The sequence below is a fragment of the Oryx dammah genome, unplaced genomic scaffold (genome assembly GCF_014754425.2).
Source record: "Oryx dammah isolate SB20612 unplaced genomic scaffold, SCBI_Odam_1.1 HiC_scaffold_3, whole genome shotgun sequence".
NCBI classification, from domain to species: Eukaryota; Metazoa; Chordata; class Mammalia; order Artiodactyla; family Bovidae; genus Oryx; species Oryx dammah.
In genome coordinates, this window is record NW_024070187.1 from 29,871,267 (window position 1) to 29,898,502 (window position 27,236).

General features: G+C 34.0%; 1 protein-coding gene across 3 annotated transcripts in view; it reads right to left on the reverse strand.

The window, feature by feature from the left end:
- Positions 1 to 219: 219 nt before the first annotated feature.
- The window catches only part of SMARCAD1 (SWI/SNF-related, matrix-associated actin-dependent regulator of chromatin, subfamily a, containing DEAD/H box 1), a 90,403-nt gene continuing 63,386 nt past the window's right edge, over positions 220 to 27,236 (reverse strand). For 2 of the 3 annotated variants that reach the window (XM_040237844.1, XM_040237843.1), the window contains exons 10-24: positions 21,560 to 21,759; positions 15,656 to 15,746; positions 12,638 to 12,737; positions 11,889 to 11,948; positions 11,704 to 11,779; positions 9,885 to 10,020; positions 9,207 to 9,344; positions 7,956 to 8,051; positions 7,744 to 7,861; positions 7,423 to 7,544; positions 6,525 to 6,713; positions 5,822 to 5,940; positions 4,600 to 4,782; positions 3,417 to 3,526; positions 739 to 2,075 (exon numbers count right to left, since the gene is read on the reverse strand). In XM_040237844.1, the coding sequence (XP_040093778.1) occupies positions 2,014 to 2,075; positions 3,417 to 3,526; positions 4,600 to 4,782; positions 5,822 to 5,940; positions 6,525 to 6,713; positions 7,423 to 7,544; positions 7,744 to 7,861; positions 7,956 to 8,051; positions 9,207 to 9,344; positions 9,885 to 10,020; positions 11,704 to 11,779; positions 11,889 to 11,948; positions 12,638 to 12,737; positions 15,656 to 15,746; positions 21,560 to 21,759 (1,800 nt within the window). In that variant the 3' untranslated portion in view covers positions 739 to 2,013. Of the gene's footprint in view, positions 2,076 to 3,416; positions 3,527 to 4,599; positions 4,783 to 5,821; positions 5,941 to 6,524; positions 6,714 to 7,422; positions 7,545 to 7,743; positions 7,862 to 7,955; positions 8,052 to 9,206; positions 9,345 to 9,884; positions 10,021 to 11,703; positions 11,780 to 11,888; positions 11,949 to 12,637; positions 12,738 to 15,655; positions 15,747 to 21,559; positions 21,760 to 27,236 lie in introns of all 3 variants that reach the window. The other variant, XM_040237842.1, reaches the window with a different exon arrangement.

A 27,236-nucleotide genomic window follows, 5' to 3' on the forward strand; every position in this document is an offset into this window, starting at 1 on the left:
AGGAGCCTGATAGACTACAGTCCATGGGGCCACAGAGTCGGACACGACTGAGCGACTTCACTTTATGTCTTTTATCCCTGTGTGACCTGTATTAAAAAACATATGATGCTTCAGTTGGCCAAACATCACTCCAACAACTGTGGCTTCACATGCTCTTTACTGATGATGGATTTCAAATTTTACTGCTATTACTTCAATAAAAGGACTAATAAGAATACATCCAAAGTAATGACTCCAGTTTACTAAGAGACAATGTTAAGCACATAATACCATTTGTGCTCAATACAGAAACTACTACAAAATGTATGATAATACAACTTATGATCATAATTATTTTTATTAAGCCAAAAATGTAACAGAGCTTTACAAGAACCCAACTACATTTAATTAAACATAAAAATATGGATTAAACAACAACAAAAGAAACAGCCTATCACTGAAGACACATTAATACAAGAAAGTTACAAGGAACCCATTTAAGATTTTTAGAAGGTAACATTCTCAACAATATAAGTGATTTGGGTACCACGATGTAGAAGGAGGTAGTAATACTATTTGCAGAGTCCTTTCAATCTTTCAAGACTGGATAAGTCTACTGAGTCATGAGTTTTCAGGGTCTATAATATCTGAAGAATCACTATAAGAGCTTCATTAGCCTTCAACTGAAGAGTTCTATTACTCTAGAAACTTAGAAAGTCAGGATGTCGTGAAAGTATAATCTTCAATAATGAACAAATCTTTGATTTATAAATAAGTTTATTTATAATGATATTTACATAATAAAACAAAACACATGAAACTCACAAGTTATACAAAGAAACTGATGCATAATAAAAACAGCAATATAGACCAACAGGCAAAAATTTAAAGAAAGATTTAATAAAGACTTAAATATCAAATAGACAACTTTACTTCTAAATTTCACTTTGTCACCCACACTGAATTGGAATTGAAGAATGGCTCTCTCTTCAGGAGGTCCTGTACTGGAAATTCTGCAAAGTGCTAAATTATATTTTGATAAGAATTCAAAGTTAATGACCTATTTTCATGCAGTACCTAATGCTGCCTTAAAATGAAGTCACATTCAGTCTGCTTTGAAGTGAATCAGATTAGTTCTGCCAGACTAGAAAAATGTCACCAACATTTTGCTGATATGTGGAGATGTGGCAGGAATAAATTACTAGAGTAAAGAGAAGTGGAGCAGAAATGACTGGGCAACAGTTTCAATAGAAGCAAAAGCCAGGAGAGGGAAAATGATGAAAACATGCACAAGAATAGGTAGACTAGTAAGCACAGTTAGTGCAGTTGGGAAATGAACAGAAGGATTTACTTCATGGAGTAAGATAAAGGGTTCTTCAGTTACTATTCACTGGAAAACAACTTAGTGCCTAGCCAAACAAATTTGTGTTAACAGAAGTACTTGGGAGGACCTGGGCTGGGGGTTAGTATATGGAATGCCACCTTTAAATTCAGGTTGAGTTCTTGTTGACAGTGGTGAACATCTGTTTCAAATAGCAATAAAATGAAAGCTATATTATCTATACAGCTGCATTCTTTAACATAATAAAAAAAAAACCTTCAAATGAGACAAGCAAAAACAAGACAAGCATTGTCAAATAAGGCACATGTAAAAATCTACACACATTATCCAGTGAAAGACAATATATATATATATTTGGAGGTAGAAATAATTACAAAAATACTGACATTTCTAAAGCATTAGCGTATTTGTTACAAACAATCACCAACTAATCCCCATTCAGAAAACTGTTTTGTAAAATGATTATTTAACATCTTCAAGACTACATATTCGTGGCTTTTTTTGAAATTTCACATGTGAGCATCTGGAGAATTCAGTTAGTGGCAAAAAAGTTGTCCATACTATGAGAAATGTAATATGGAAATTATAAAAAGTTATAAATGTTCATAAACCCCATGGTCATCATAATGTAAATGTCCTTGAGTGCACCAAGTTGATACTTCCTCATCCGTTAGGAATGAACAATTCTTATTTCACAGGCCCATTGATGTTTTTAGTAACGTGGCTATATCTGCTGGCATACTTCCTTCGTCACCTGCAGGTCAGAAACTGGTGTTACAAGTTTGATAAAAATATTTTATGAAGCATACTTCTTTCCAATTTTCTCGACTTTTGGTGAATTCTTAATCACCTTTCAAAGCCCAGTTTGATTCAGTGTTACTCCCTGTTAAAAATCTTCTCAAATTCCTACAAATAATATTAGGGCTACTTCCCCTGTGCTCATGTTCACATTGCCAGCAGAGCAGTCTACAGCTTCTCTTTCTGATTTGATAAAGATATAAAGAGACAGATATAGATAGCCTGGATCATATCCTATTTATAGACCACATAGTATTTACTCCTTGGGTTCACTAAATAAAAGCATCTATATAACAATCTGAATGTGAAAATAAAGGCAAAACTCACAAATCCAAACAGAAATAATTTCCTCTAAACTTATTTTCAGTCCAAAGATATCATCATTGACTTAAAAGAAAATTTCAATTAAACAAGACCCCAGTATCTAGACACTTATCCAGGTGTCTCTCTTTCTCTGTCACTCATACAGACCCCAGCTATAGTCTAAACAAAAGACAAAACTTTTATCTACTCTTCTCTTTTTCAGTAAAAAAATATGTATAAGATGACAAACCACTATATAAACTCTCAGGAAATTCACTGACATGCTTGCCTCTGAACTTGTCCAAAGACTTGAAAACAGTCTATGAAATCCAAATTTAACATCACATAAAAAAGTAAGATGCAGAAATAACTTTATGAGGAAGCTGGGTGATAGGGTGGGAAGGAGGCTTTTATTTGCTCTTTTATATCTTAGGAATCTTGAACTATGTGGACTTATTTACCTTTTTAATAAAAAATTAAAACTTTAAAAATCATTCTCTTCAAAAAGATGGAGGAAATGGAGACAGTTCTATTTGATGATTGTTTCTAATATCCAATTGCTCTTTTATTTAAAACTATTCAATTTTTTAATAAGTGCATTATGTTGTACTCTAGAGTAATGAATATTTTGCTAGTCAAATGTTAGAGTTCTTAAGAACTTAATATTGTGCCATGTGCTTTGGATTCATAAATATTTCTAATATAGTAAGTAAATTATAAAACTGCAGATAAAATTATGGACCCAATTTTATTTCTGGGATATTTTTGTGTCAGAGACTGAGAATGGAAGAGACAGGATTTTTCAAAATTAAAGTGGTTTTATCAGTTCTGGCAAAATGATCTTAGTTACTGCAGTACTTTTGACACAAGTATGCTTATCTTCTCCTGTGCTATCCATAATCTGCATACTAATCAAGGACTCAGACCATCTTTGTTACTCCCTGCTACTGCTAAATTGATGCCCTTCCATATTTTATGCTGACAAAAAACTTACCTTCATCTACTGTGGTCATATCTTGTTCTAGTTTCAACTTCTGTTGATTAATTTTTAGCATGGATTCTTCAATTGTCCCTTGGCCTATTAATTTTATAACTAGTACTTCTCTAAAGAAAACAGAAGATATGTCCACTGGTTACTTAATATAAAATTATTTGATATATATAAACTATGAAATACATAAATCACTTAAGAATGCAGTAAGAATAATTAGAAAATTGTTTTAAGTTCTTTTATTCACACTACTTGAGACTGACATTTTCTGAGCATGTCACTTATTGATTCAAGAGATAAGAAAAAGGTATCTATAAAAATTGCTGGTATAACTGAATTACAACAAACAATTCTGGGTTCAGGTAGGTATTTCATTTTAACAAAGAACATGCTTTGCTTATCAGGTTCCAAGAGATATAATTTAGTACAAAAAGCATGGAAGTGTTGTAAAGTACAAAGATTACATAGGAGGTTTTAGTTCTACAATAAGTACTAATAAATATTTGGTTCATAAATGAACTTATCAATGTCTTTCGGAAATACAGTAAAATACCCCACAAAGACTGATTGTTTGCTGTTTACATTGAGAATAGAGCTGAATTATAGGTATTCTCACCTCTTTATGTCCTGTGAGCAATGTCTAATTTAACCTTCACCTAAAATACCTACAGCTCACATAACCTACTTCCTATGAGGTAAGAAGGTAGCAACTGTATCACATTACCAAATCTGTCTGGCTCTTACATGGCTTAACAAGAAGTTATTTCAATTACTAATCTTTTTCAAAGGGGCTGGGCCATTGGTAGGACTTCGTTTTCATTAGTTGCAGACCGATATGGACTGGGGGTGGGAGGTTATTCTGTTTTATTTTTAAGGCTGCACCATGTAGCTTGTGGGATCCTAGTTTCCCAACCAGGGATTGAACCCGCTCTCCTGGCAGTGAAAGTGCTTAGTCCTAACCACTGGACCTCCAGGGAATTCCCTGCTTTAATTACTAGAATATGAATAGGTTATATAGTGGTGTTCATATCCAACACTGTTGGTATGAAATACCACAGGAGCCTTGCTTTGCTGAAAATACGAAAACAAAAAACTAAGAGAGGACATCTGACAGACCATATTCTAATACTCTATAGAAATTAAACTGGCATTTAATTAAAAATAAATTTCAACTGCAAACACTCACTTTGTCTGGCCTACTCTGTGGCATCTATCTTCTGCTTGTTTGTCATTGTAAGGATTACAGTCAATATCATGAAGTATAACAACATTTGCTGACGTCAGGTTTATTCCTAAGCCACCAGCTTTTGTTGACAGCAGAAAGACAAAGATATCCATATCGGTATTAAACTCATCAATTAGATGAATCCTAGAAGATAAATATATTAGGTTAAATCTCACAAAAAGGTTTATAGTAAAAACTGAAAGCAATCACATCACATGGAAAATAAACTTCAAGATGTAAATATATGCTCTTGGCACTCTAGTTATTTTCCTTTTCTATACCATTTGTCTCCCTGCTGCTACTGCTAAGTCACTTCAGTCATGTCCGACTCTGTGCAACCCCATAGACGGCAGCCCACCAGGCTACCTGTCCCTGGGAAGAACACTAGAATGGGTTGCCATTTCCTTCTCCAACGCATGAAAGTAAAAAGTGAAATCGCTCAGTCGTGTCCGACTCTTTGTGACCCCATGGACTGCAGCCTACCAGGCTCCTCTGTCCGTGGGATTTTCCAGGCAAGAGTACTGGAGTGGGGTGCCGTAACTATGCAGATTTGATTAATTCCTAATTAATTTTGTCTTTTGTTAAAAGACTCTTGGCTTTTCTAAATTTTGATATGGCTTTGTGATCGTTAACCTTCTTAGAGTCAGTCAGCTATGACTCACAGACAATATCCCTGATGAACTACGCATTTCAAGATTAAACTATAATGTTTATTCTCTTTGGCATTACTTCTCTTCCTATTCAACGCAGGAAAAAAAAACTTACTCTAGCTGATAAAAAAATAAACCAAAGATATAATGCAGTTTAAACACACTAGAAAAAGTACTGCTTTTAAGACAACCAAAACCCCAAACTTACTCAACTACCCTCAAAATAAGAAAAGTCCAAGATTTTAAGGTAATCTTGGTTTAAAGATAATGTGCTTTAGGCTCGGAATGATTTTCAAAGAGAAAAGCACTGACATACATATAACTCTACTAGCTGTTTCAAAATATATTTGAATATGATTCAGAACAAAAATTAAATTTTCCTCATCTTAGGGTAATGAATGATCTAACGTAATCAAACATAAGATTCAAAGCAATATACAATTCCATGAAAAGCTCTAGACATTTAAAATTCTAACATTTACTCTTATTTGAGAGGAAGGTAGAGATATTTTCTGAAACCAAAGTATACCAACCTTTCAGAAATCTGAGTCTTCCCATCTAATCTGAGGTACCTATGCTGATGATGTTTTAAGAGAACCTCTAAAATATCCAGCATCATGGTAAATTGGCTAAATAATACAACTCTATCACCCTGTGGAAATACATATATTAGTTAGATACATAAAAAATAAAATGATAAGTATCTAATGAAAAACTGCCTCTTTAATAATAATAAAGTAATCATAGCAAAGATAAAATTTCTTATTTTAGATTATATATAAATTATCTTCTAAACTTTGGACCTAAAATTGATTTTTAAGACTAATTAATGGGAACAGCTACAAAAAATACTAATTAGATTGTGATCTTGCAAATCTATTTCACATGTAAACATTATGCATTAATTTATGTTAATGCTCACATATAAGGATTAATTTATGTTACCACTGTATCTTCAAAATACTAACTTTGAAGTAATTATATAGAATGTCACCTATGAAATAATGACAATTAAGATTATTTTAAAAATATATATTCTACTAACTTCTATTAGATGGAGGAAAAGTAATCAGGAAAACATGCCCAAATACATCCAAAAAATGCTCAAAACACTAATTTCTAGAAGACTGTAGAACATAGACTAAAACTTCAAGAAAGTCAAATCATGCCAGAACTACTTAAAGTAGCTGAACTAATTGGGAAATAATATAAGGGAGAAATATTATTCTTTAGTACCTTCTGCTTCAATTCAGACAAGATGCATCCTAAAACTCGAAATTTTCCAGAATCTAAAATCAAGTCCATGTCTAACTGGAAGTTATTAATATGTCGATACTGTTTACAAAGTACATGTAATTCAAAGTCTGTCATAACTTCCATATCTTCAAAGATCAGGTCAGGGTTAGCCTCACAATGTGTAGGTTCCTCAAAATAAAACAGAACAATATACACCTCAAAATGAAGATAATTTATAATATGATTAGAACAATCTAATAAAATTGTTCAGATCAGATAAAATATCTAAATCATTAGATATTTCAGTGCAACAGATTTGGCAAAGGAAATTAATAATTATTTTTTTAGCTATAATACAGATAAGAAGTTCTTACTGTTTTAGAGATAACATACTGATATATTTACAGCTGAAATAATGTCTAGAATTTGGTTCAAAATAATCCTGGGGAAGATTCTAGGTGAAACAAGAGAGAGCAGTCTCATTCCAGATGATAACTGTAGAATATGGGCGAAGGTTACACAGGTAGCAGCTTTCATTATACAATTCTCTCTACTTTTACATGTCTAAAATTTCCCATGAGTTTAATATAAAAACAGTTACAGAAAACATGGAAACAAAAGCATATGGCTGTGTCAGAACAAAACTTTATTTGTAAACTTAGCTATTGTCGTATTTGGCCTCAAGGTCATAGTTGGCTGACTCGATGTAGACTGTCAGTCCTTCTTGGCTCTTATGTCTCCTAATTGTTTTCAACTTTGTCTTAAAAATGTTTTTCTTAAATATTTGGTTAAAGGGTTAATATCTTTATTAGGTTCAGTGGTCTGACTTTTAGACTAACAATGAATCTCAACCTTAATAGTGCTAATAAAGCTTGTTGTTAGCATAGAAAATCCTTACCTTTAGCATAAGCTGAGACATTTCCTTGAGTTTTTCAGCTGTGTAATACTGGCGATGTAATAAAGGATGATTGGCCATTTTTCTCAATTGCATCATGACATTGCACATTTCTGTATTTTTTTCTGTGATCGAAAAAGTACACACACACAAAAAAAGTTGATGGCTGTTTGCTGAAATACATCTCAATGCAAACAAAAGGTTTTAAAACTATTTCTTCAAATTCCAACTTAAAAAAAAAAAAAGCAAATCCCACTATCATACGATTAAACAAAAAAGCAGTCCCAGTACAGGATTATTCTTATTGTGAAAATAAGGTTATACCCAGGTTATTGATAGACTTTTTCAATCTGTTGAAGAGATTCATATACAGTTGTTCCTGCTTCTCTGACATTGCACATAATTCAATTCGATCTTTTTTGGGGGGTAGCTGCTTGAGAACCTGTGAAAGGAAAACAGTTTAAGCAGATCATTCAAATAAAGAGTAAAAAAGATTTTAAAACCAATCATAATAAAAATACACAGATAAGAGTTACCTCTTCTTTTACTCTTCTGAGAATAAATGGTTTTATAATTTGTTTTGCATGCGCTATTCTCTCCTTTTCATATATACTTTGCTCATCTGCTGATTTCTAAATAAAGTAAGAACATGACATTTTAATGTTATTACACAACATGAAACTCTCGCTCACTACATTCTGAGTTGTTTCCCATAGAAATTCAATTCATTCTAGATGGAACTTGAATTCTGGGCTGACATACAGTTCTTAAGACTCCACATGTACTTTCAGGTTTTGTGACAGATCATGTACTCTCCGGAGGTAATGAAATTCAACTGCACTAGGATACTGTTCAGAAGTAATTAACTGATGAGTCATTACTGGTTACACAGATAACACTCTTAAAAAGATATGTGTGTATTTAAGGGAGTTTGGGTGGAGGTAGAGAGAGAGATAAGTAGAAACTTGTATCTATTTGTGGAAAATGGCCCCCAAAGAAAGCTAGTGCAGGTGATGCAAATCATTAGTCTACAGAAAGGGTAGTTCCTAGCCAAAACCTGTTAATTTTGGAGAAGAGGAATTTTATTCTAACATTTTAAAGGAATCCTCCATATCCTATGATCTGCTAAGGCCACCAAGTGGGAGGGAATATATTAGTGAAATTAGAAAGGCAGCTGGCAGTAGATTATCAGAAAATTTTCACAAAATACATGTGATTTGGGAAAGTGTCAAGAACCTATATAAACATTGTTGTGCTGGAAAATCAGAGTTCCTGAAAACTACACTCTCACTTTTTCTAATTAACAGGAAAAAATTTAACCATATTTTCTTCTAAAGAAGATTTCTTTATTGTGACTTTTAATTTATGGAGTGTTAGTGCAAAACATATCTCCCAGTATATGAATTTTTGGCATATTCTATCTTGCCTGGCTTTATAGTTTACCTATTTAAAAAAACGCTCATTATCTAATTTTAAAAAAGAAAATGATATGATCAAACTTTCTCCACATATTAAATATCTGAGCTATCCACTGATTTGAAATGATGATTCAGAAAATCAGGATATTAAAAACCAAAACTTTCACACAATGATTATAGAAGCCTCCAGTTTATTTCCCATTGTATTTTGGCTGACTTCCCAACTCATCCAAATACAGGAATATCAACCACTCAAACTTATTTCATAAGGACACAAGTCCGACGAAAACAAGAAAAATAAATTAAAAAATGGTCCAGATAAAACACAAAATAAGACATTTGAGAAAAAAAACATGAATTTATGCTTACTGTCTTAGAAGAAAACATTCTTCGTATTTCACTGGTGCTACTACTGAACATATGTGGCATAACAAAATTCAACAGTGACATGAGTTCTAACAGGTTATTTTGCACAGGTGTGCCTGTGAGCAGCAGACGGTTATTTGCCTATGAACAAAGATAAAGTTTAGATTAGTGTTGCCTTAAAAGAAAAAAATATCTATATACTTTTTGGTTATCTCCCTCCGTGGAGGAGAAAAAAATTAAAATCATTATTAGTAATAAAATATTCTGTGACGAAAGATAAGTAATTCTAAAAAATTATAATCTATTGTACTTAAAGGTAGAATGTATAAAATAGTCAGTTTATAAGTGGGTAACTCATGTTCCCACATTACTTTTCTATGAAGCAATGAAAGAAGGTAGATTACCTCTGATATCCATAAAGTTTATCCTATAGTACAAAGGTTGGCAAACTGAAGCTCATGAGCTAAGAATGGTTTTTACATTTTTAAAGGGTTTAAAAAAAAGAAAAAGCAAAAAACAAGTGATAGTAGCTATCTATGGCTCATGGAGCATGAAAAGTTACTTATCTGGTCCTATACAGAAAAAGTTTACTTGTGCCTAATATAAGATACCATACACACACACACACACACAATCTGAAATTTTATCATACTTGGAAAAATTCAGAGAACATTCTCTTACATTAATTGTCATAAGGTGCTGGTAGCGGATGGAGCCCATATTCTTCAGCATATGGCCCTCATCAAAAATTGCATAATTCAGTTTCAGCCGACGAAACAGACTACGATCATCAGAACTGCTGATGGCACAGTTATACCTGTCACCAAAATAAAAAGTCAGTCTCTAAGAATAAACCTTTAAAAGCATGGACTCGTGAGATTAATGTTTCAAAAAATTATTTTTATTTATATATTTTTAATAGCTAGTACCTAACACTGCTGGTACTCAAATAGTACTGATGCACTTATATCCAATAATTACTGATGTACATGTAAGTTTTATGTGTTAGGCACTCAGCTGTGTCTGACTCTTTGTGATCTAATGGACTATAGCCTGCCAGACTCCTCTGTCCATGGAATTCTCCAAGCGAGAATACTACAGTGGGTAGCTATTCCCTTTTCCAGTGGATCTTCCTGATTTAGGGATCGAGTCCAGGTCCCCTGCACTGCAGGTGGATACTTTACCATCTGAGCTACCAGGAGGATGATGTGCATGTAACCAAGTTACAAAAGCTGCAATATAAAAGACAATTTATGTGTTGTAATTAGACAACCTCTACACATCTAGGAAGAGGCCAATTTGGGTACAATTTATGTGATCTGCAATTATCACATACTTTGCTTTATGAACTGTTATATTTTAAGAAGCAGTAAGGAAAGAAACACATGAAGCTAAGACATTTCTGTTAAGAAATGGGGGCTTAGTTGTTCATCATATTAAACTGGTAGAGTGAATCCAGAAATAACAGTTAACAGCAGCTAGTAGTACTCAAGACTATATATGAAAATGGAGTCTCTTATTAAGAAAAGATGAATTCTGGATGAATTCTTTTAATCATGGTCTCCTACAGAATTAATTAAAAAGTGTTATTATGGTTCAGTTCAGTTGCTCAGTCGTGTCCGACTCTGTACGACCCCGTGAATCGCAGCACGCCAGGCCTCCCTGTCCATCACCAACTCCTGGAGTTCACTCAGACTCACGTCCATCGAGTCCGTGATGCCATCCAGCCAATCTCATCGTCTGTCATCCCCTTCTCCTCCTGCCCCCAATCCCTCCCAGCATCAAAGTCTTTTCCAATGAGTCAACTCTTCCCATGAGGTGGCCAAAGTACTGGAGTTTCAGCTTTAGCATCATTCCTTCCAAAGAAATCCCAGGGCTGATCTCCTTCAGAATGGACTGGTTGGATCTCCTTGCAGTCCAAGGGACTCTCAAGAGTCTTCTCCAACACCACACTTCAAAAGCATCAATTTTTCGGCGCTCAGCCTTTTTCACAGTCCAACTCTCACATCCATATGTGACCACTGGAAAAACCATAGCCTTGACTAGACGGACCTTAGTCGGCAAAGTAATGTCTCTGCTTTTGAATATGCTATCTAGGTTGGTCATAACTTTTCTTTCAAGGAGTAAGCGTCTTTTAATTTCATGGCTGCAGTCACCATCTGCAGTGATTTTGGAGCCCCCAAAAATAAAGTCTGACACTGTTTCCACTGTTTCCCCATCTATTTCCCATGAAGTGATGGGACAAGATGCCATGATCTTCATTCTCTGAATGTTGAGCTTTAAGCCAACTTTTTCACTCTCCTCTTTTATGGTACTATACACCAAACTGAAAAAATGCGTGAATCTTCAACATAACTCATTCTATTACTTTTGTTGCATAGTCCTTAGCATAAATTTTATTTCATTTTACTACTACTATTTTTAAAACATTAAAAAAAAAAAAGATTTGGTGGCTGTACAACAATTTTCTCTCTTCCAATTTTTTTTTCTCAATACTTACGTGGTCACGATTACATTGTATTCTTCATATCTACTATGAATGTTGTATCTAATCTGTTTACGTTCTTCTTGAGAACCTAGAATTTAAAGATGAAACATACAAATTGATTGTATTTATTGTACTTAACTGTATGTTAAGATTTTAAAGAAGTTTCCAAAGCTAAGAGAATAACGACAAATTCTTACCATAGTAACAGAGCACCTTTAAAGTGGGGCACCATAAATTAACTTCTCTTAACCAGTTATCTATGAGACAAAAGAGATATTACTTGCATCTGCTACAAAGGATATAAGTGTGCAATGAAATGAACACTAAAGTCTAACAAGTTCTACCAGGAAATTCTTTTAAAAAGTAACAGAAGATGATTTTGAAAAATCACAGACTCTTCACAATTTTATCCCTGAGATCTTCAGGTGGCATCAAAATAAAGAGCAGAAGCCCAATCATTATATTTACAGATGATTATTAATTTCTAATTATGATTTTTTGCGGGGGGGGTGTTACGTTCATACATATATTCTCTGACTCCAGTCTACAATCAGTTGAAAAAGAATGAAACAGTAATTTGAATTGGGATGAACTGCATATTTCTCACTTAATAAATGTTTAGTTATAAGTTTAAATCACTTAGCTTCCCTTAAATTAGTTACTCATGAAACAATTTAAAAGTATTACGAAAACAAATAATCTTTTCAAATGATACTTGATCTGTAATAATTTATAAGATGAATAACTTACTTATACTGGAGTTATTCTCTTTAAAAAGACTTCCAATATAATAACACACATACGCAAAGGGAGAAAAGTTATGAGGAAACCACAAAAATGAACATCCACCTCCACAAACTAAGAAATCACACACACACACACACTTTTTCTTCCCTTCATATAAAACACTATCTAGTCGAGTAAAATTGTCTGCAGTAATACAAACCTATAGTTGATGCTGGAACAACAATCAAATGAGGACCTTTATTACCCTCCTGATAGAGGTACGCCAGAAATGCAATGGCTTGAATAGTTTTACCCAGGCCCTAAAATAAAAGTTTAAAAGAAAACATATTAAACGTAAAAACAAACCAAAGACCCAAATAAATACAGGAAAATGAAAGAAAAAAGAATATTTCTGGTTTTATTTACTTATGATTCTCCACAATGCATCTCTACTAAATTCTTAGTTCTCAATAACCATAAAACAGATCATAATCTCCAAGTGATACTACAACGGAAAGAGTGGGATGTATTTTAATTGCTAGTTAATATGTGATACACACTAAAATGAAAGACCTCTGCTTGCATATAAAGGATATAATTTTGGTCATTGTTAATATAAAGCAACCATTTACTACATATTGGATTGATAGAAAACAGCGTCCCACTGACTAACTGGAGTTGAATATATACCCATCCTATTACTCAGCAATTTTAATCCTAAGAATATATTCAAGAGATATGAGAGCATATGTCCATGAAAAATCTTGGGTAAGAATACTGATGCACTATTATTATAATAACCACACACTGGAAATAATCTAAACTGCCATCAATAATCTAAACTGCCAGGAAAGTGGATAAAGAGCAACCACCACCACCACCAACCACTGATACATGTAAGAGCATGGATTAATCTTAGTAATTTTATTATGTACCTAATGAACCAGAAACTATTTAAACAGTATATACTGTATGGATCTATTCATATAAAGTTCAGAAATCAGAAAAAAAAATTATTGTACTGTGATAGGTATCAGAATAGTGGTGATGTTTATGACTGAAAAGGAGCATAAGGCAAATTTCTGGGATGATGGAAATGTTGATTGAGAGGCAGTCACATGGGTGTACATACATGTAAAAAGTCACTAAGCTGGAAATTTGTATGCGCATCAATAAAGTATTATATTTAAAAAAGGCTGCTGCTGCTGCTGCTGCTAAGTCGCTTCAGTCGTGTCCGACTTTGCGTGACTCCACAGATGGCAGCCCACCAGGCTCCCCCATCCCTGGGATTCTCCAGGCAAGAACACTGGAGTGGGTTGCCATTTCCTTCTCCAATGCATGAAAGTGAAAAGTGAAGTGAAAGTTGCTCAGTCGTGTCCAACTCTTCATGACCCCATGGACTGTAGCCTACCAGGCTCATCCGGCTGTGGGATTTTCCAGGCAAGAGTACTGGAGTGGGTTGCCATTTCCTTCTCCAAAAATGGCTAGAGAGGAAGAACAGCTCCTCAGGAGAGCTAAACATTGGCAACTGTTAGGAACTGAATTGCTTTCAACCCCAAATTTACATGTTGAAGTCCTTACTCCCAATGTTAAGATTTTTTGGAGATAAAGCCTTTAAAGAGATAAGTTAAATATAGTCGTTAAGGGTAAGGGCCCAACCCTTATCTTTAAGAAGAGACTGAATGTGTCCACAGGAAAAGCCATGTGAGGACACAGCAATGTGTCTATCTACAAACCAGACGGGAGCCTCTGGTGAAACCAAAGCTGCCAATACTTCGATTTTAGACTTCCAGTCTCCAGAACTAAGAGAAATTTCTGTTGTTTAAGTCTCCCTGTCTTTAACATTTTGTTAGGGAAGCCCTAACAGACACTACCTTATCATAAATATTGTACTTTACAGGATACAAAAACAGTTCCACATAATATATATCTCACTGATACCAAATATAATCTTATGATACAGGAATTACCTATGCTTTATTAACTTTAGCCTTGAGAGATTAGGTCATTTGGTAAAGGTTAGGCGGCCCATGAAAGACAAATGTAGACCCAGAACCCAGATTTGATTTCCAAGTCCAGTTTCCACAATTACACTATTCTATATTGTATATATAATTTCTAATTATTTTAAAATCCTGCATATATTATTCACTTTTCTAAATCACTTCTATGTTTTAACAAAAGTATGAGGTACATGTAGGAATTGTCTTAAAATACTGACGATTATTTTACTAGAAGCGAAATACAGGACAAGGATTATTATTTTTGTCAATTTTTATTTTGAAACTCTATACAGTGTAAAAGAGCTGACTCACAGGAAAAGACCCTGATGCTAGGAAAGATTGAAGACAGAGGATCAGATGGCTGGATGGCATCCTTGACTCAACAGACATGAGTTTGAGCCAATTCCAGGAGACACTGAAGCACAGGGAAGCCTGCATGCTGCAGTCCACGGTGTCACAAACAGTCGGGCACGATTTAAGAGAGTGAACACCACCCCCACCACAACTTAATACATATATATTCAATAAACATTTTCTCCACTGAACATGATTCATTCTTAATAAACACGTTTTTAAAAGTATAGCTGGTGGAAGGAAGGTAAAAGTTAGATTAAAGGTCAAGTTTCTACATGACAATACTTGGACTATTGGCTGTAATGAACTTCCTAAGCTTACTTTCAAGTAAAATGTGATTGGGAAAAGAACAGAAACTCAGAGATCTCTAATAAAAGTAAAATGGCTGAGATGACGGTGATGATAAATGTGTAGATTTACTTACTGACAAGGACAAGTATCTATGATCAGTTTTAAAGGCAGCTATAGAAAAGCACAAGCAGTAACATCTCTTTTAGTATAATATATATATATGTACATGTGCATATATGTATGGTGCATTCAAACACATCTGCAGAATAATCTGGAAAGATACAGCAAAATACTTATTTTAAGGTGATAGGATTATGTGTGACTTTTTTTTCCTATGTATTTTTATGTAACACCTAATTTTAAAAATATATATTTATTAATTTGATGAGAAAGACAAAAAAACCTATTTTCATTTCTGAGAAGAAGTAAGGAGGCTAAAACTCACATAAGCAATAGAAAACTGAGAAGGGTAAGAGGGCTTATACTTTGGTAAGAGCAGTAAACTAACAGGGTCAAGGGAAATTTTCACTTTTTAAATGACAGCAAGGATGACTACTAATAATATATCCTAGAAATGGAGTATTACTTACCATTTCGTCTGCCAAAATGCCATTAAGTCCATGTTTATGTACCAATGCCAGCCAATTCAAACCAACCTTCTGATAGGGCTTGAGTGACAAACTGGTAAAGAGAAAGTTACCAAATGTTACAGATTTATAATTCTATTAACTTTCTCTACTAGTTTTCTGAGACGCAGTTTAGGTTTATAATGCACACAAAAAGCAAAGTATCTAGATGTGGTCTTACCTTTTACCTTATTGTTATTAATAAAAGCTATTTACGCTTAAGAAAATGAACGCAAAACATAACACGTTTTAAAAAGTCTCTCAAATTTTATTCTGTATTTGTTGATTTACTTCTTCTGGCAATAGAATTACAAAAGGTATTATCATATTCAGTTAAAATGTAATGCTATGAAATTAATTACATAAACAATTAGACTATTAACTATGGTAACATATTACAAAGCTAACATTTATATTAGAAAAATGCATTCATGAGTATTAGCATACTAAGGAACTTAAAAGTATCAGAACAAAAACATAAGCATAATTTGCTACTTTGCCAGGCTGATTTAATAAATACTTTCTGAATGAATGCCAATCACCTTTAATGTCGCTGGTATATATAATTACAGAGCATGTATGCATTGTGTATTTATGTTTGAACTCTGTATAAATGTAAACTTGCTAGGCATCAAAAATACCAATGAATAGAAAACAGCAGGCAAGTGTCAAAATGAGATTTAATTTGTGAACACATAACAAGATTAATCCCTTGGATTAACTTTCTTGAAAGGTAACGTGGAAGCGTTACAGTGGACGAAAACAAGTTTTTTCTGAAAGTTCAAGTTGTTAAAAACTAGTATTTACTGAACATCTATTATATACACAGATACACAAAAATATCATTTTCAGGTATTACCTCATTGAATCTTTTAGTATTCCGTAGAGTTAGGCTATCATCATTTTAACAGATGAAAAAACCTGAGGCTCAGCAATTTGCCTGAGGCTGCATATCTTATGGATAAAATTTTAACACAGAAAGTCTCTCTCACTCAAAAGCATATTCTTATACTTGCTGCTGCTGCTGCTAAGTAGCTTCAGTCGTGTCCGACTCTGTGCAACCCCATAGACGGCAGCCCACCAGGCTCCCCCCTCCCTGGGATTCTCCAGGCAAGAACACTGGAGTGGGTTGCCATTGCCATTTCCTTCTCCAACGCATGAAAGTGAAAAGTGAAAGTGAAGTCGCTCAGTCGTGTCCAACTCCTAGCGACCCCATGGACTGCAGCCCACCAGGCTCCTCTGTCCATGGGATTTGCCAGGCAAGAGTACTGGAGTGGGGTGCCATTGCCTTAAACCCCATATTAACATAAAAACTTAAGGCCATGCTCCTCATTCTACAGCTTTTATTCTGTCCCTTTACTTTCTGCTACACATATCCTATCTGCACATAGGGAATGTGTCTAGACACAGCCATGGGTATGATAAATGGCTAATGGGTCAAATTCTGAAGTCGAGACACTTTAACTAGAACAGTGGTCAAAGAGGTAAGGTAGAGAGGTATCCATCTTAAATCAGAACCTATTCTTCAACTGTGGGGTGTGCAATCTGCAAAACATTTCTCATCTGAAAAAATTAAAAGTAGAGGTAGAAAAAAGTCAGCAGTGTTGCTGACGCATTTACAGTTCATTTCTTAAAATGTCTTTGGTCTTCTTGGCCAATACTATTTCTATGCCATTAGAAAAGTAATAATAAGTAGAATATACTATCAAAGATATTCCAATTTTTCAGAACCAAATAAATTCTACTATACTGGTAGTCAGAATAAATGCTAATAACTGGACTCAAGACACTCTACTATGGGCTTTACATGCCTTATTACTTTATTTAACCTACATTATAAAGTAGGTACTATTACTATAATCATCTCCATTTACAGATGAGAAATCCTCCCTGGGATTCAAAGAAGTTAAGCAACTTGCCTAAGGTCACAGTTATCCAAATCTGTGTCTACAGTGGTAGAGTAGAGCTGGTATTCAATCCAGGTCTGATCCAGAGCTCTGCCTTCAATCACTAAACAGCAAACATGAAAGTTTTCTCTCTCTGACCCACCTACTCTACAGTCATGACTTTCTATTTTTAAATTGAACTTTCTATTATTTTTCTGAGTCATTCCTAACGTCTTAGTCATCCCCTACAGATCAAGGTTCACATTCTGTGAAAATGATGAAAAACTCGATAAAGTAGGCACATTATATCACTTATTAACATATGCCAAGAGCCAATATGCTATCTCACTGTAAACTGATCACAAATAGGCAAAAAACATTTTTAACAAACAAAAATGACTGAATCTATGCATCACTAACACGTTAAGAAATGAGTCTATTAAAATATTCTTAACTATACATAAAATTTTACAAAGTGATGAGATTCTGAGAACCACCTTCTACATTCAATTTTCCATTCAAATACAATTGTTTCATTCACACTCATAAAGCAGCTATAGTAGTTGTTCTGATCAGGACATTAAATACCTTTATTGAGTACATGTATGTGTCTATTTGCTCTTCTGCTCGATTTATCTAAATTACAAGTAACTACATTATCTAAATTACAAGCAACTGTCTGTTGCAGCACTGCTGCCCATAACACAAATCTTTTCAGAAAGCAGAAGGATCACTGAAAATGCAGTTTTGGCAAACATTTTCCCAATTCACTTGTTAAGACAAGTTTTAAAACAGGGCAGCTATAGTCTTTGTCAGTCACTAATATCTAATTGCTATACAATTACACCTCCCATTAATTTTGACATTTCAACGTTTTCTAAAAATTTTTGACTGCATATGAACCCCAACCATAAGTTTACAGGTAAGAATATAAACTGCTCAGGGTTATCCGAATGTTATGAAGTATAGCCAGGACCTTGTGAAGTGGGTAAGTGATCTCTTCTCAGTAAGGGACCATAACTATCCTACATTGTAGATTTTCTTACCTCCCAATGAGGAAAAAAGTGATTTTAAGATTTTCTGAGGTCATGAAAGAAAATAAGGCAGCATGTTTAAAGTTACTTGTTTTGTTAGGGGGTAAAATCCTTTCAGATATAAGTTTACTCTGATTTCTTTTCAGAGCAAAATTAAATTGGGTTTAAATTTCCTGTCAGAGAACACTAGCTTCAAAATTATTTTGAAAGGTGAGAAAGGCCTGAAATAGAAAACTGGAGTATATACAATGTGCTAAATTTAAGTGTAAAATGCAGAAGTAGAGGGCTAAACTTTTTGCAGTAGTTCATATGAAACAGATTAGGGATGCTAGTTGATCAAAAATTTATATCCCTTAAGTATAACATGAATGCTGAAAATACTACCACAGTAACAGTTTGTACTAACAGCAGTATCCAAGCTACTAAAATATTCATATCATAGGACTCTGAGTTAGTTGGATTACGTCTGCAGTATAGCTTTGCATTTGATGCCACTGTCAAATGGTTTCACAGCAACTGTTTAGGAAAAAGGATATGGAATCATCCTGTCAAGCTAAGGATGAACAAGATCAGGAGAACCTTAGTAGATTTAGCCCAGAAAAAGACAGGACACACATAAACAGATATTATTTTACACTGAACACGTGAGATATCTTTTCAGTTAGAACAGTATAAAGCTGATAAAATGCTGATTAAAGCTAAAGCTTGAGAGATGGCTACATTTATGATAGAAATAAAATAGGAGTAATGCTGAGGTTTGTTTTTTTAACTTTTCCCTCACTGTATTATTATATTTTAACTTAAGGCAATTTTAATTTTGATGTTTTAAAATAATGATTATGAATGTTAATGGTTTTGAGATACATATGAAAATTTTTTCTCTTGCCAGGACTTTAACAGGTTACATAGTTAAAAATAAGTCATAGTTACACTATGTCTGTATTTTCCTTTATCTCTAAAAGGTTATTTTTCTGTTATAATTCTTATAAATTCATAATAGGAAAATAGTTAACAAAATTTGGCTTCAAAATAAACTTTACTACAAAGAATTCATTCTGTTAAGTAAAAGCATAACAGGTTATTCATCAGGATTGCGTAATATTTTCTTCAGTGCTAATAAACCCTTTCCCAAGGCAAGGAAAGTACTTTAAATGTTTCTATACTAAGCAGCCATTATGCTTGGCCAGTATACCAAGTAAAAATCTGCAAGTTGCTTTTGCAACTTACACTGGCTAAAACAAAAGCCAAGACAACAAATTTCACCCCCTAAAAGTGTATCTAAATAAACTCTAGACTATCTGTATAGGGTTTCAGAAGCTGTACTTTGGACAAGATCCAATAAGCACCTAAAACAAAACAAAACAAAACCTATTTTTCTCATCTGTTAAGTATTTCATTAAAAAATCTTCAGTCTAATGGAAAGGATACCTTTATTACCTGATCATACTATTTACAAGTGACAGGACTTTGTGGATGTGGGTTTAAGAGAGAAATTTTTTAAGTGATGCAATAAAGCACTTGATTTTTGAAATCCAAATTACGATAAAGTAGACTCAACTGGGCAAGCCTTGTAGAGTGAAGAACTCCCCATATCCAATGCTGTAGAACAAGAAGGAGCAGCTCCAACTACACTTTTAGGAGATGAATTTGCTGACATGGTCATAGTTCTTTCTATGCAACAGAGAAAAGAGCTTCTTTGTGGGAACTGCATCACGTTTCCCTACACCATCCCATAGCACCCTAGAAGGGCACAGAAAAGATTGTAGCTTACTATTAAAGGCCAGTAACCATATTCTGATTTTTTTTTTCTTATCTTGATTTTTTAAATTAACCAATGATCAGCAAATATGCTTTGATCATTAACTTAGTAAAATATCAGAAGTATAAAAAATCATCAATGAAGGTAATTAATTTTAATGAGGCCCTGGTGCTAATCTTATTATATACCTACCAGAAATATTCCAAACAGAAATAATTCACTTAAAAAATTATGTAACACTGCAGAGTATGGATATACCATAAGTAATTCTAACTAGGCTCTGATCTTAGAAACCTCAATTGTTTCCATGTTTCTGCCTGTAATGTATTATCACAGGCAGAATGGAAGCATTCTGAACAGTTCTAGGTTTCCAGACAACTTAAAAAATAAACTTTTAAAAGAAGTTCAAAACAACTGTCCGCCCACCATATCCCAATATCATGCAAAGTAGGGATGTTCACAATCACAAAATGCTGTGTTAGTTATGTTCTGGTTGTTGGGCAATTTTTTTTTTAGTGAAAATACGTTAGTGCTTATTTTTTGCAAGAATTCTGACAAGGTATTTTACTGACAGCAACAGGTGGGGGAATATACTTCAAGTGTTTTTTTTAAAAAATCAATTTTCCTTACATAATCTATTTAATAGAAGTGTCCTTTTCACTTTTTATGTGTTTTTACCTCCAAAAGATTAAAAAATTTGGGCTTCTGAAAGCATTTAAAATATTTAATCACATATATAGGATATTTTAATCATTTCATTCATGATTAAAAAGAAACTGAACTAAGACAAATTCTTACATTGATACAATTGAGCAGCTGACTCTTCAAAGCCCTAAATTAAGTAAAGAGGTAGCTAAAACCACCGTTTCAGGTTCTGTGACTGTATAAGAAATTATGTCATCACAAGGAAAACATAGGTTATGTAAGACCATAATATTTTTTCCCTCTAACTTACAATGTGATAATGGAGGAAAATATCCTGACTGAGGAGAAGGGGAGAGGAGATCAATGGAAAAGAATTCACACACCACTTATGGACCATTTTAGGAAATCCTGGTTTTCCCTTTTGACATTAGTTTTCCTATCATTTCCATGGTTAAGTTTCCAAGGCATAGTATAGAAAAAAAAAAAAAAAAAAAAACCTTACACAACTGAGATAAAATAATAAATAGGTGCATACAAGTGTTACCTTTGGTTTAGAATGGAGGGTTGCTCCGTGTTCCATCCACCTCCATTTCCAGTGAGCATGGTAACTTGTTTTGTCAGTTTATTTGAAATGTCTTCACATTTGTTCATAAGCCTTATAACTACATCCCTTTCCTGAATCAGTGTTTTACAGTGCCATATCAGATCTTCTGATAAGCCATTCGTTTTGGACATCTTTGTGAACTATGGCATGAAAAGAAAAATAATTTAACAGTTCAGATCTAGAGTCAAACGGAGAGTGAATCTCAATTTCTTTCTTTCTGATGGAAAAAAGTTTCTTAAACTTTTATTAATGACCTTCCTTAATCAAGTGCAAAGACAACCAGCATTTTCATTATCATATTTCTCTTTGATAAATCTCACTGCCATCTTAAACTCATCATGTTGAAATAAAATACATCTTTCTCTTCAAAATACACAATCTCAAGCTTGTTACTTTGATTCTAGTAGCTGTTCTCTTATGGGAGAAACTCTAATGTAATTGTTAATGTCTCCTATCAGTCATTTTTTTTGCCTTTAAAACTTGATTCATGTCTATTACCAAAGGTAACAATGCCAAATGTAATAACTGGAGACCAGATCTCTTATTTTTGTCACTTCCTATGAATATGACATACAGTCATATGACTATAAGATTAATTTTTCTGAAACATACTTTTCCCTATCTAGCATCAAAGTACAACACCTCAAGCTTTCAAAACTCCAATTATTGATATTGTCCCTTGATATTTTACCCTAAACTGAGACTAATACTTGGAAAGATATTGCCTGAATCAAAAGTTAACTGTGACCAGTTTGATAGTTTGATTAAACTTAAAAATAGTAAATTTCAATACAAGACTTGGATAAATGGTTTTGTGTGAAAACTCAGAATTTCTTTCAAAATATATTCGTATTTATTTTTCTAAAGGAGATATTGACTACTTCACAGTGTAGAAGTTTTAACAGAATTAGAATTTTTCCACAGAGCTGAAAAATAATATACCCTGAAATACTGTAAAAAAAAAAAAAAATTTTGTGTGTAAACGATTAGAAAAAATCCCAGTAGCTATCTGAAAGCTGTTTGTTGGACAAAAAGAAAAATAAACAAAATTCAGAACAGAATAAAGCTAACTAAACTAAAACCATCTTATCAAGATAAAAACCACATGATTTTGACTCATGACATCTTACTTGGCATATATTTTCAAGTTGTAACAAGAATCTCATTAACAACTCTAAATAATCCCTGTTATCACAATATTTCTAAGTTCACAGAAAAGCTCAAGCAATAGAAAATTTAGTAGCGGATATACTGAGAAAATTTCATAAAAAAATAGTTTATATTAATACATTTTTTTAATGTTTAACTTAGAGTAAGTTGGTAAGAAATGAAATTTTTAATCTGTCCCCAACGCCATATTATTACTGCACTGCAGGAATAAAAAACATAACAAAACAAAGAAGCAGCATGTCAAAAAATGGCACTATGAAATATGAAGTTATTTGCACACTACTTTATATTTTCACAAGGACAACATACATTCATAATCACAATGTAACCTTCCATTTGGTACTTTCAGGGAAAAGATTTACACATAAAGAAGGGGATATGTAGGAATCAGTGCCTTGAAGATTTTAAGGAGGTTCTACTAGAACTTTAATTACAATATTTTTATTTTAAAATGGAACCCCAAAAAACAATCTCATGTCTATTATGGGGTATATGTTTGTGATATGTATGTGTAAGAGAGAACCAACAAGAATAGCCAGGGAAAAAAAAAAGGAACATATAGTGTGTGCTCTGTATGTGCCAGAGACTGCTTAGGTAAGACTCATTAAGTCCCCACAACAACTGCAAGATTAGTCCACCAGTTCCGGATGAATAATCAAGGCTCAATTCCCAAGGTTACAAAGCAGGATAAAAAGACTCCACTCTATGCTCTTTTCACTAAAAACTAGTAACTCCCCAAATAAAACAAAATAAAACTGTGAAAATTAAAAACAAAACCCCCCTTTTTCTGCAAATAACTGCCATTTATTGTGTGTTTTATTTTTAAATAAAATAACAATTTTATTTATCACTACCCTGGCTGGTAAACATACCTGGTATACAGGTATATTCCCTGTTCTCATGTGGTTTACAGTCATTGGGAAAGACACAAACATACAATTTTAAGTGTTAACAACTGGTATTACAAGTCGTTGTTCAGTCACTAAGTCATGTCTGACTCTCACAAGGGGAAAAAAACAAAAGTTCATGTGTATAATATAATCGAGGAAGTCCTTTCAGAGTAATAAGGCCAGAAATCGCAAAGAACAGTTTTGACTCAAAAAAGATCAATTTAATATGTCAGAACTTAGAGAAGTAGGATATAAACATATATTAAACAAACAACTAACCAAACATTACCACTTCCTGATGAAAGAACCCATCACCAATCATTTAATAGTACTAGTGGGAACATCTAATTCCAATTTTGTTACTTCTAATTCCACAGAAAATATAACCAGAAAAGCCCAAACTGGGAAGCTATAGAACAAACGATCCAGTTTCTTCACCAAAGATTATAGGAAGGGTTGGGGTAGGAGGGAGGGAGAGAGGCAGAGGAAGGTGGGGGGAGACGGGGAAGGAGGAGTAGCGGGGAGGACAGATGAAACAAGATTCAAGCGGGTAACTGAAGCTGGTGATGAGTACACAAAGGTTGGCTTCTGCTGCTAAGTCGCTTCAGTCGTGTCCAACTCTGTGCAACCCCACAGAAGGCAGCCCACCAGGCTCCCCCGTCTCTGGGATTCTCCAGGCAAGAATACTGGAGTGGGTTGCCATTTCCTTCTCCAATGTATAAAGTGAAAAGTCAACATGAAGTCGCTCAGTCGTGTCCGCCTCTCAGCGACCTCATGGACTGCAGCCTACCAGGCTCGTCCGTCCATGGGATTTTCCAGGCAAGAGTACTGGAGTGCGGTGCCATTGCTACACTATTCTAATTTTTCTGTCTAATATTCTTGTAGGGGCAATGATGGGGTGTGCAAAACGCAACTCATTTCACGATGCTTTAACAGTCTGACTGAGACTTAGTGAACGTGACATTTTGGATATTTTTGAAGTTTCAAAGCTTAACTCCCTGAGCTTCTCACACTCTTTACTCCTCTTTCCATACAAGACAGCCAACATTAGAGATGATCCAAATTATTGCTGTTAGTTTAGAATTTAGATCTAAGTAGTGATACACTGTCAACGAATGTAAGACATCAGTTTCATTTCTCATCAGAAAGAGAAAAAAGTTTCACTGTTTGATAAATTTGCTAATATTAGCTTTAGTAATAAGTAATAGTAAATGCAAAACATCTCTCTCATGTAAATGAAGACACTAGGGAGCAGTTCAGATCTGGTAGAGTGGTTCCAAAAACCAAAACTTCTACTTTGTTGCTTCAATATCCTCGCATGTGGTCCCCAACATCACACCTAACAGGAAGAAGAGATCCTTTAAGGACTCTTTCAAAAATCACAGTATACTTCTGTTATATCTCACTGGACAGGAATTTGTCAAATTACCAAAGGGAGGCTAAAAAAAGTAGTCTTAAACATACTGTGGGTAATGTCACCTGTCATAAACCTGTTTTAAAGCACAGAGTGGGTTAAAGACAGAAAAATGATTTGATCCAAAAAAGTTTGACTCAGTATGTCTAGAAATGACACTGATGAATGAGCAGAAAACTACAATGGTTTCTTAACATTTCACTAATAATATATTGTGGGTATCTGCAGCTAACGTTTTTCAAGAGACAGACAACTGAACAGGCACTTACTTTCCAATCCTTAGACTGGTCAGTACCATAATTACAGCCTATTTACAGATGAAGAAATAGAGGAACAGAGAGAGAACTTGCTTAAGGTCATGTAAGTTGCTAGAAAATGTCAGAACTGGGATTTAAAACGAGGCCATTTAGCTCCACTCTATTATTCAATCACTTCCTAGTGGGTATTTATGAAACCAAGGGACTAAATAAAGAGGCATGAAACACAAAGAGAGAAAAACAAGTTTCCTCAGGATGTCAGGGAAATCAGACCCCAATGTCACAACTGATCATTTGACCTATGAACAACCAGTCCAAACCAGAGCAGGTCTTAAGACTCCAGAAGACTTTTTCAAGAAGATGAAACTGATAAAATATCTGAAGTATTTAATAACTGAGGGGAAATTTAGACAACTAGGGAAGAGTCTAGAATTGAAGAAACAAGTATATATACAAAAACTAAGAAAAGAGAAGAATCAAGACAGCTAATAATTAGGGAAAACAAAATGCTGAGCAAGGGAAAAAAAGCAATCATGTTGTATATTACAAGGTTCAGTTATGAAAGGTATTTGCATAGTCTAACAAAGTAGATACTAAAAAAAAGATTTTTAAAATTATCACATTATTAACATATTGCTAGGCCTGGGAAATGGGCATGCGAGACAGACAGTGAGAAGAGAGCTAATCCTAGCCCAATGCTATAATGTCTTGTGTCATGTCAACAAATAAGCCCTGCAACTGAAAAATCTGGAAAAGCATTATGTTTATATTACCTAAAGATATAAAAGCGGTAAGAATCAGACAAGATGTGGAAGCAATTATTTGCAGTACAAGAAATGGGCTAGGAAGCGGATGGATTCCTATGGATTTTCAGGGAGAACAAGGCTGTAGAATTATTCAACCTGTTTATCTAAATATATACATAAATAATAAACATTAAAAAATCCAACATTTAATTTCAAAATATTTTCATCAAGTGTGTGTGGAGGCAGGGGAAATGGGCATCTCCCCCTTAAGAAAAGGTGTAAGAAAACTACTGTTATGTCACTGCTCTGAAGACAAAAAGCATTTAACAATCCTGTAAGTTACTTAGCTTCACTAAAACAAGACTTAAGAAATACAAAGTACTCTGTAAAAGTGGAATCTACTAAGAAATCTAAAGTTATTGATGAGCATAAAAATATGACCCTAATTACATAATGTGAAATATATAAACATACACATAAACAGATGGATACTCAATAAATCTTAAGTGGCAACTATCTTTGGTAGAATTTTGGCTAAACTTGACTTTCTTTTTTATTCTTGCATGTACTGTTTCAACTTTAGACAAAACAAATTCTTTAAAAAAAATGATAAAGCTATTTCTTTCAGAGGGAAAGAAAAAGTAATTGATAGTAACTGGATAATTTCATGAAAAAAAGAACATCAACATGGCCCTGATTACCATCTCTTTGATTAAAAAGTATTACTTTAGTTAAGGCCTTTAATGTTTTTAAAATAGTCACAAACTGAAGTACCTATCTCCTGCCACCATGTGTCGCTCTTACAGCACAAGTAACTGAATTTCTACAGGAAGGGGAAAATTGAAAGCAGACTTAATTCCCCACCTAAATAAAAAGTGGTACAGCAGCTTACAAAGTACTCAAATGCATATGTGATTTCAAAATAAATATTTATCAAACTTACAAAAGTGAAAACAAAGCCTGAATACAGCAATCTTCTTCATTTTATTGAAGCCACCCTATCAGGAAGTAGTACACATTACAATGCATCAAGTAACAAATTCACATTTTACAATAACCACCAGGAAAACAAAGCAAAAGAAAACTTGCAGTATAAGTTACTAGAGGATGGGAGTAGCACAACAAGGAGCTTAGTGTTTC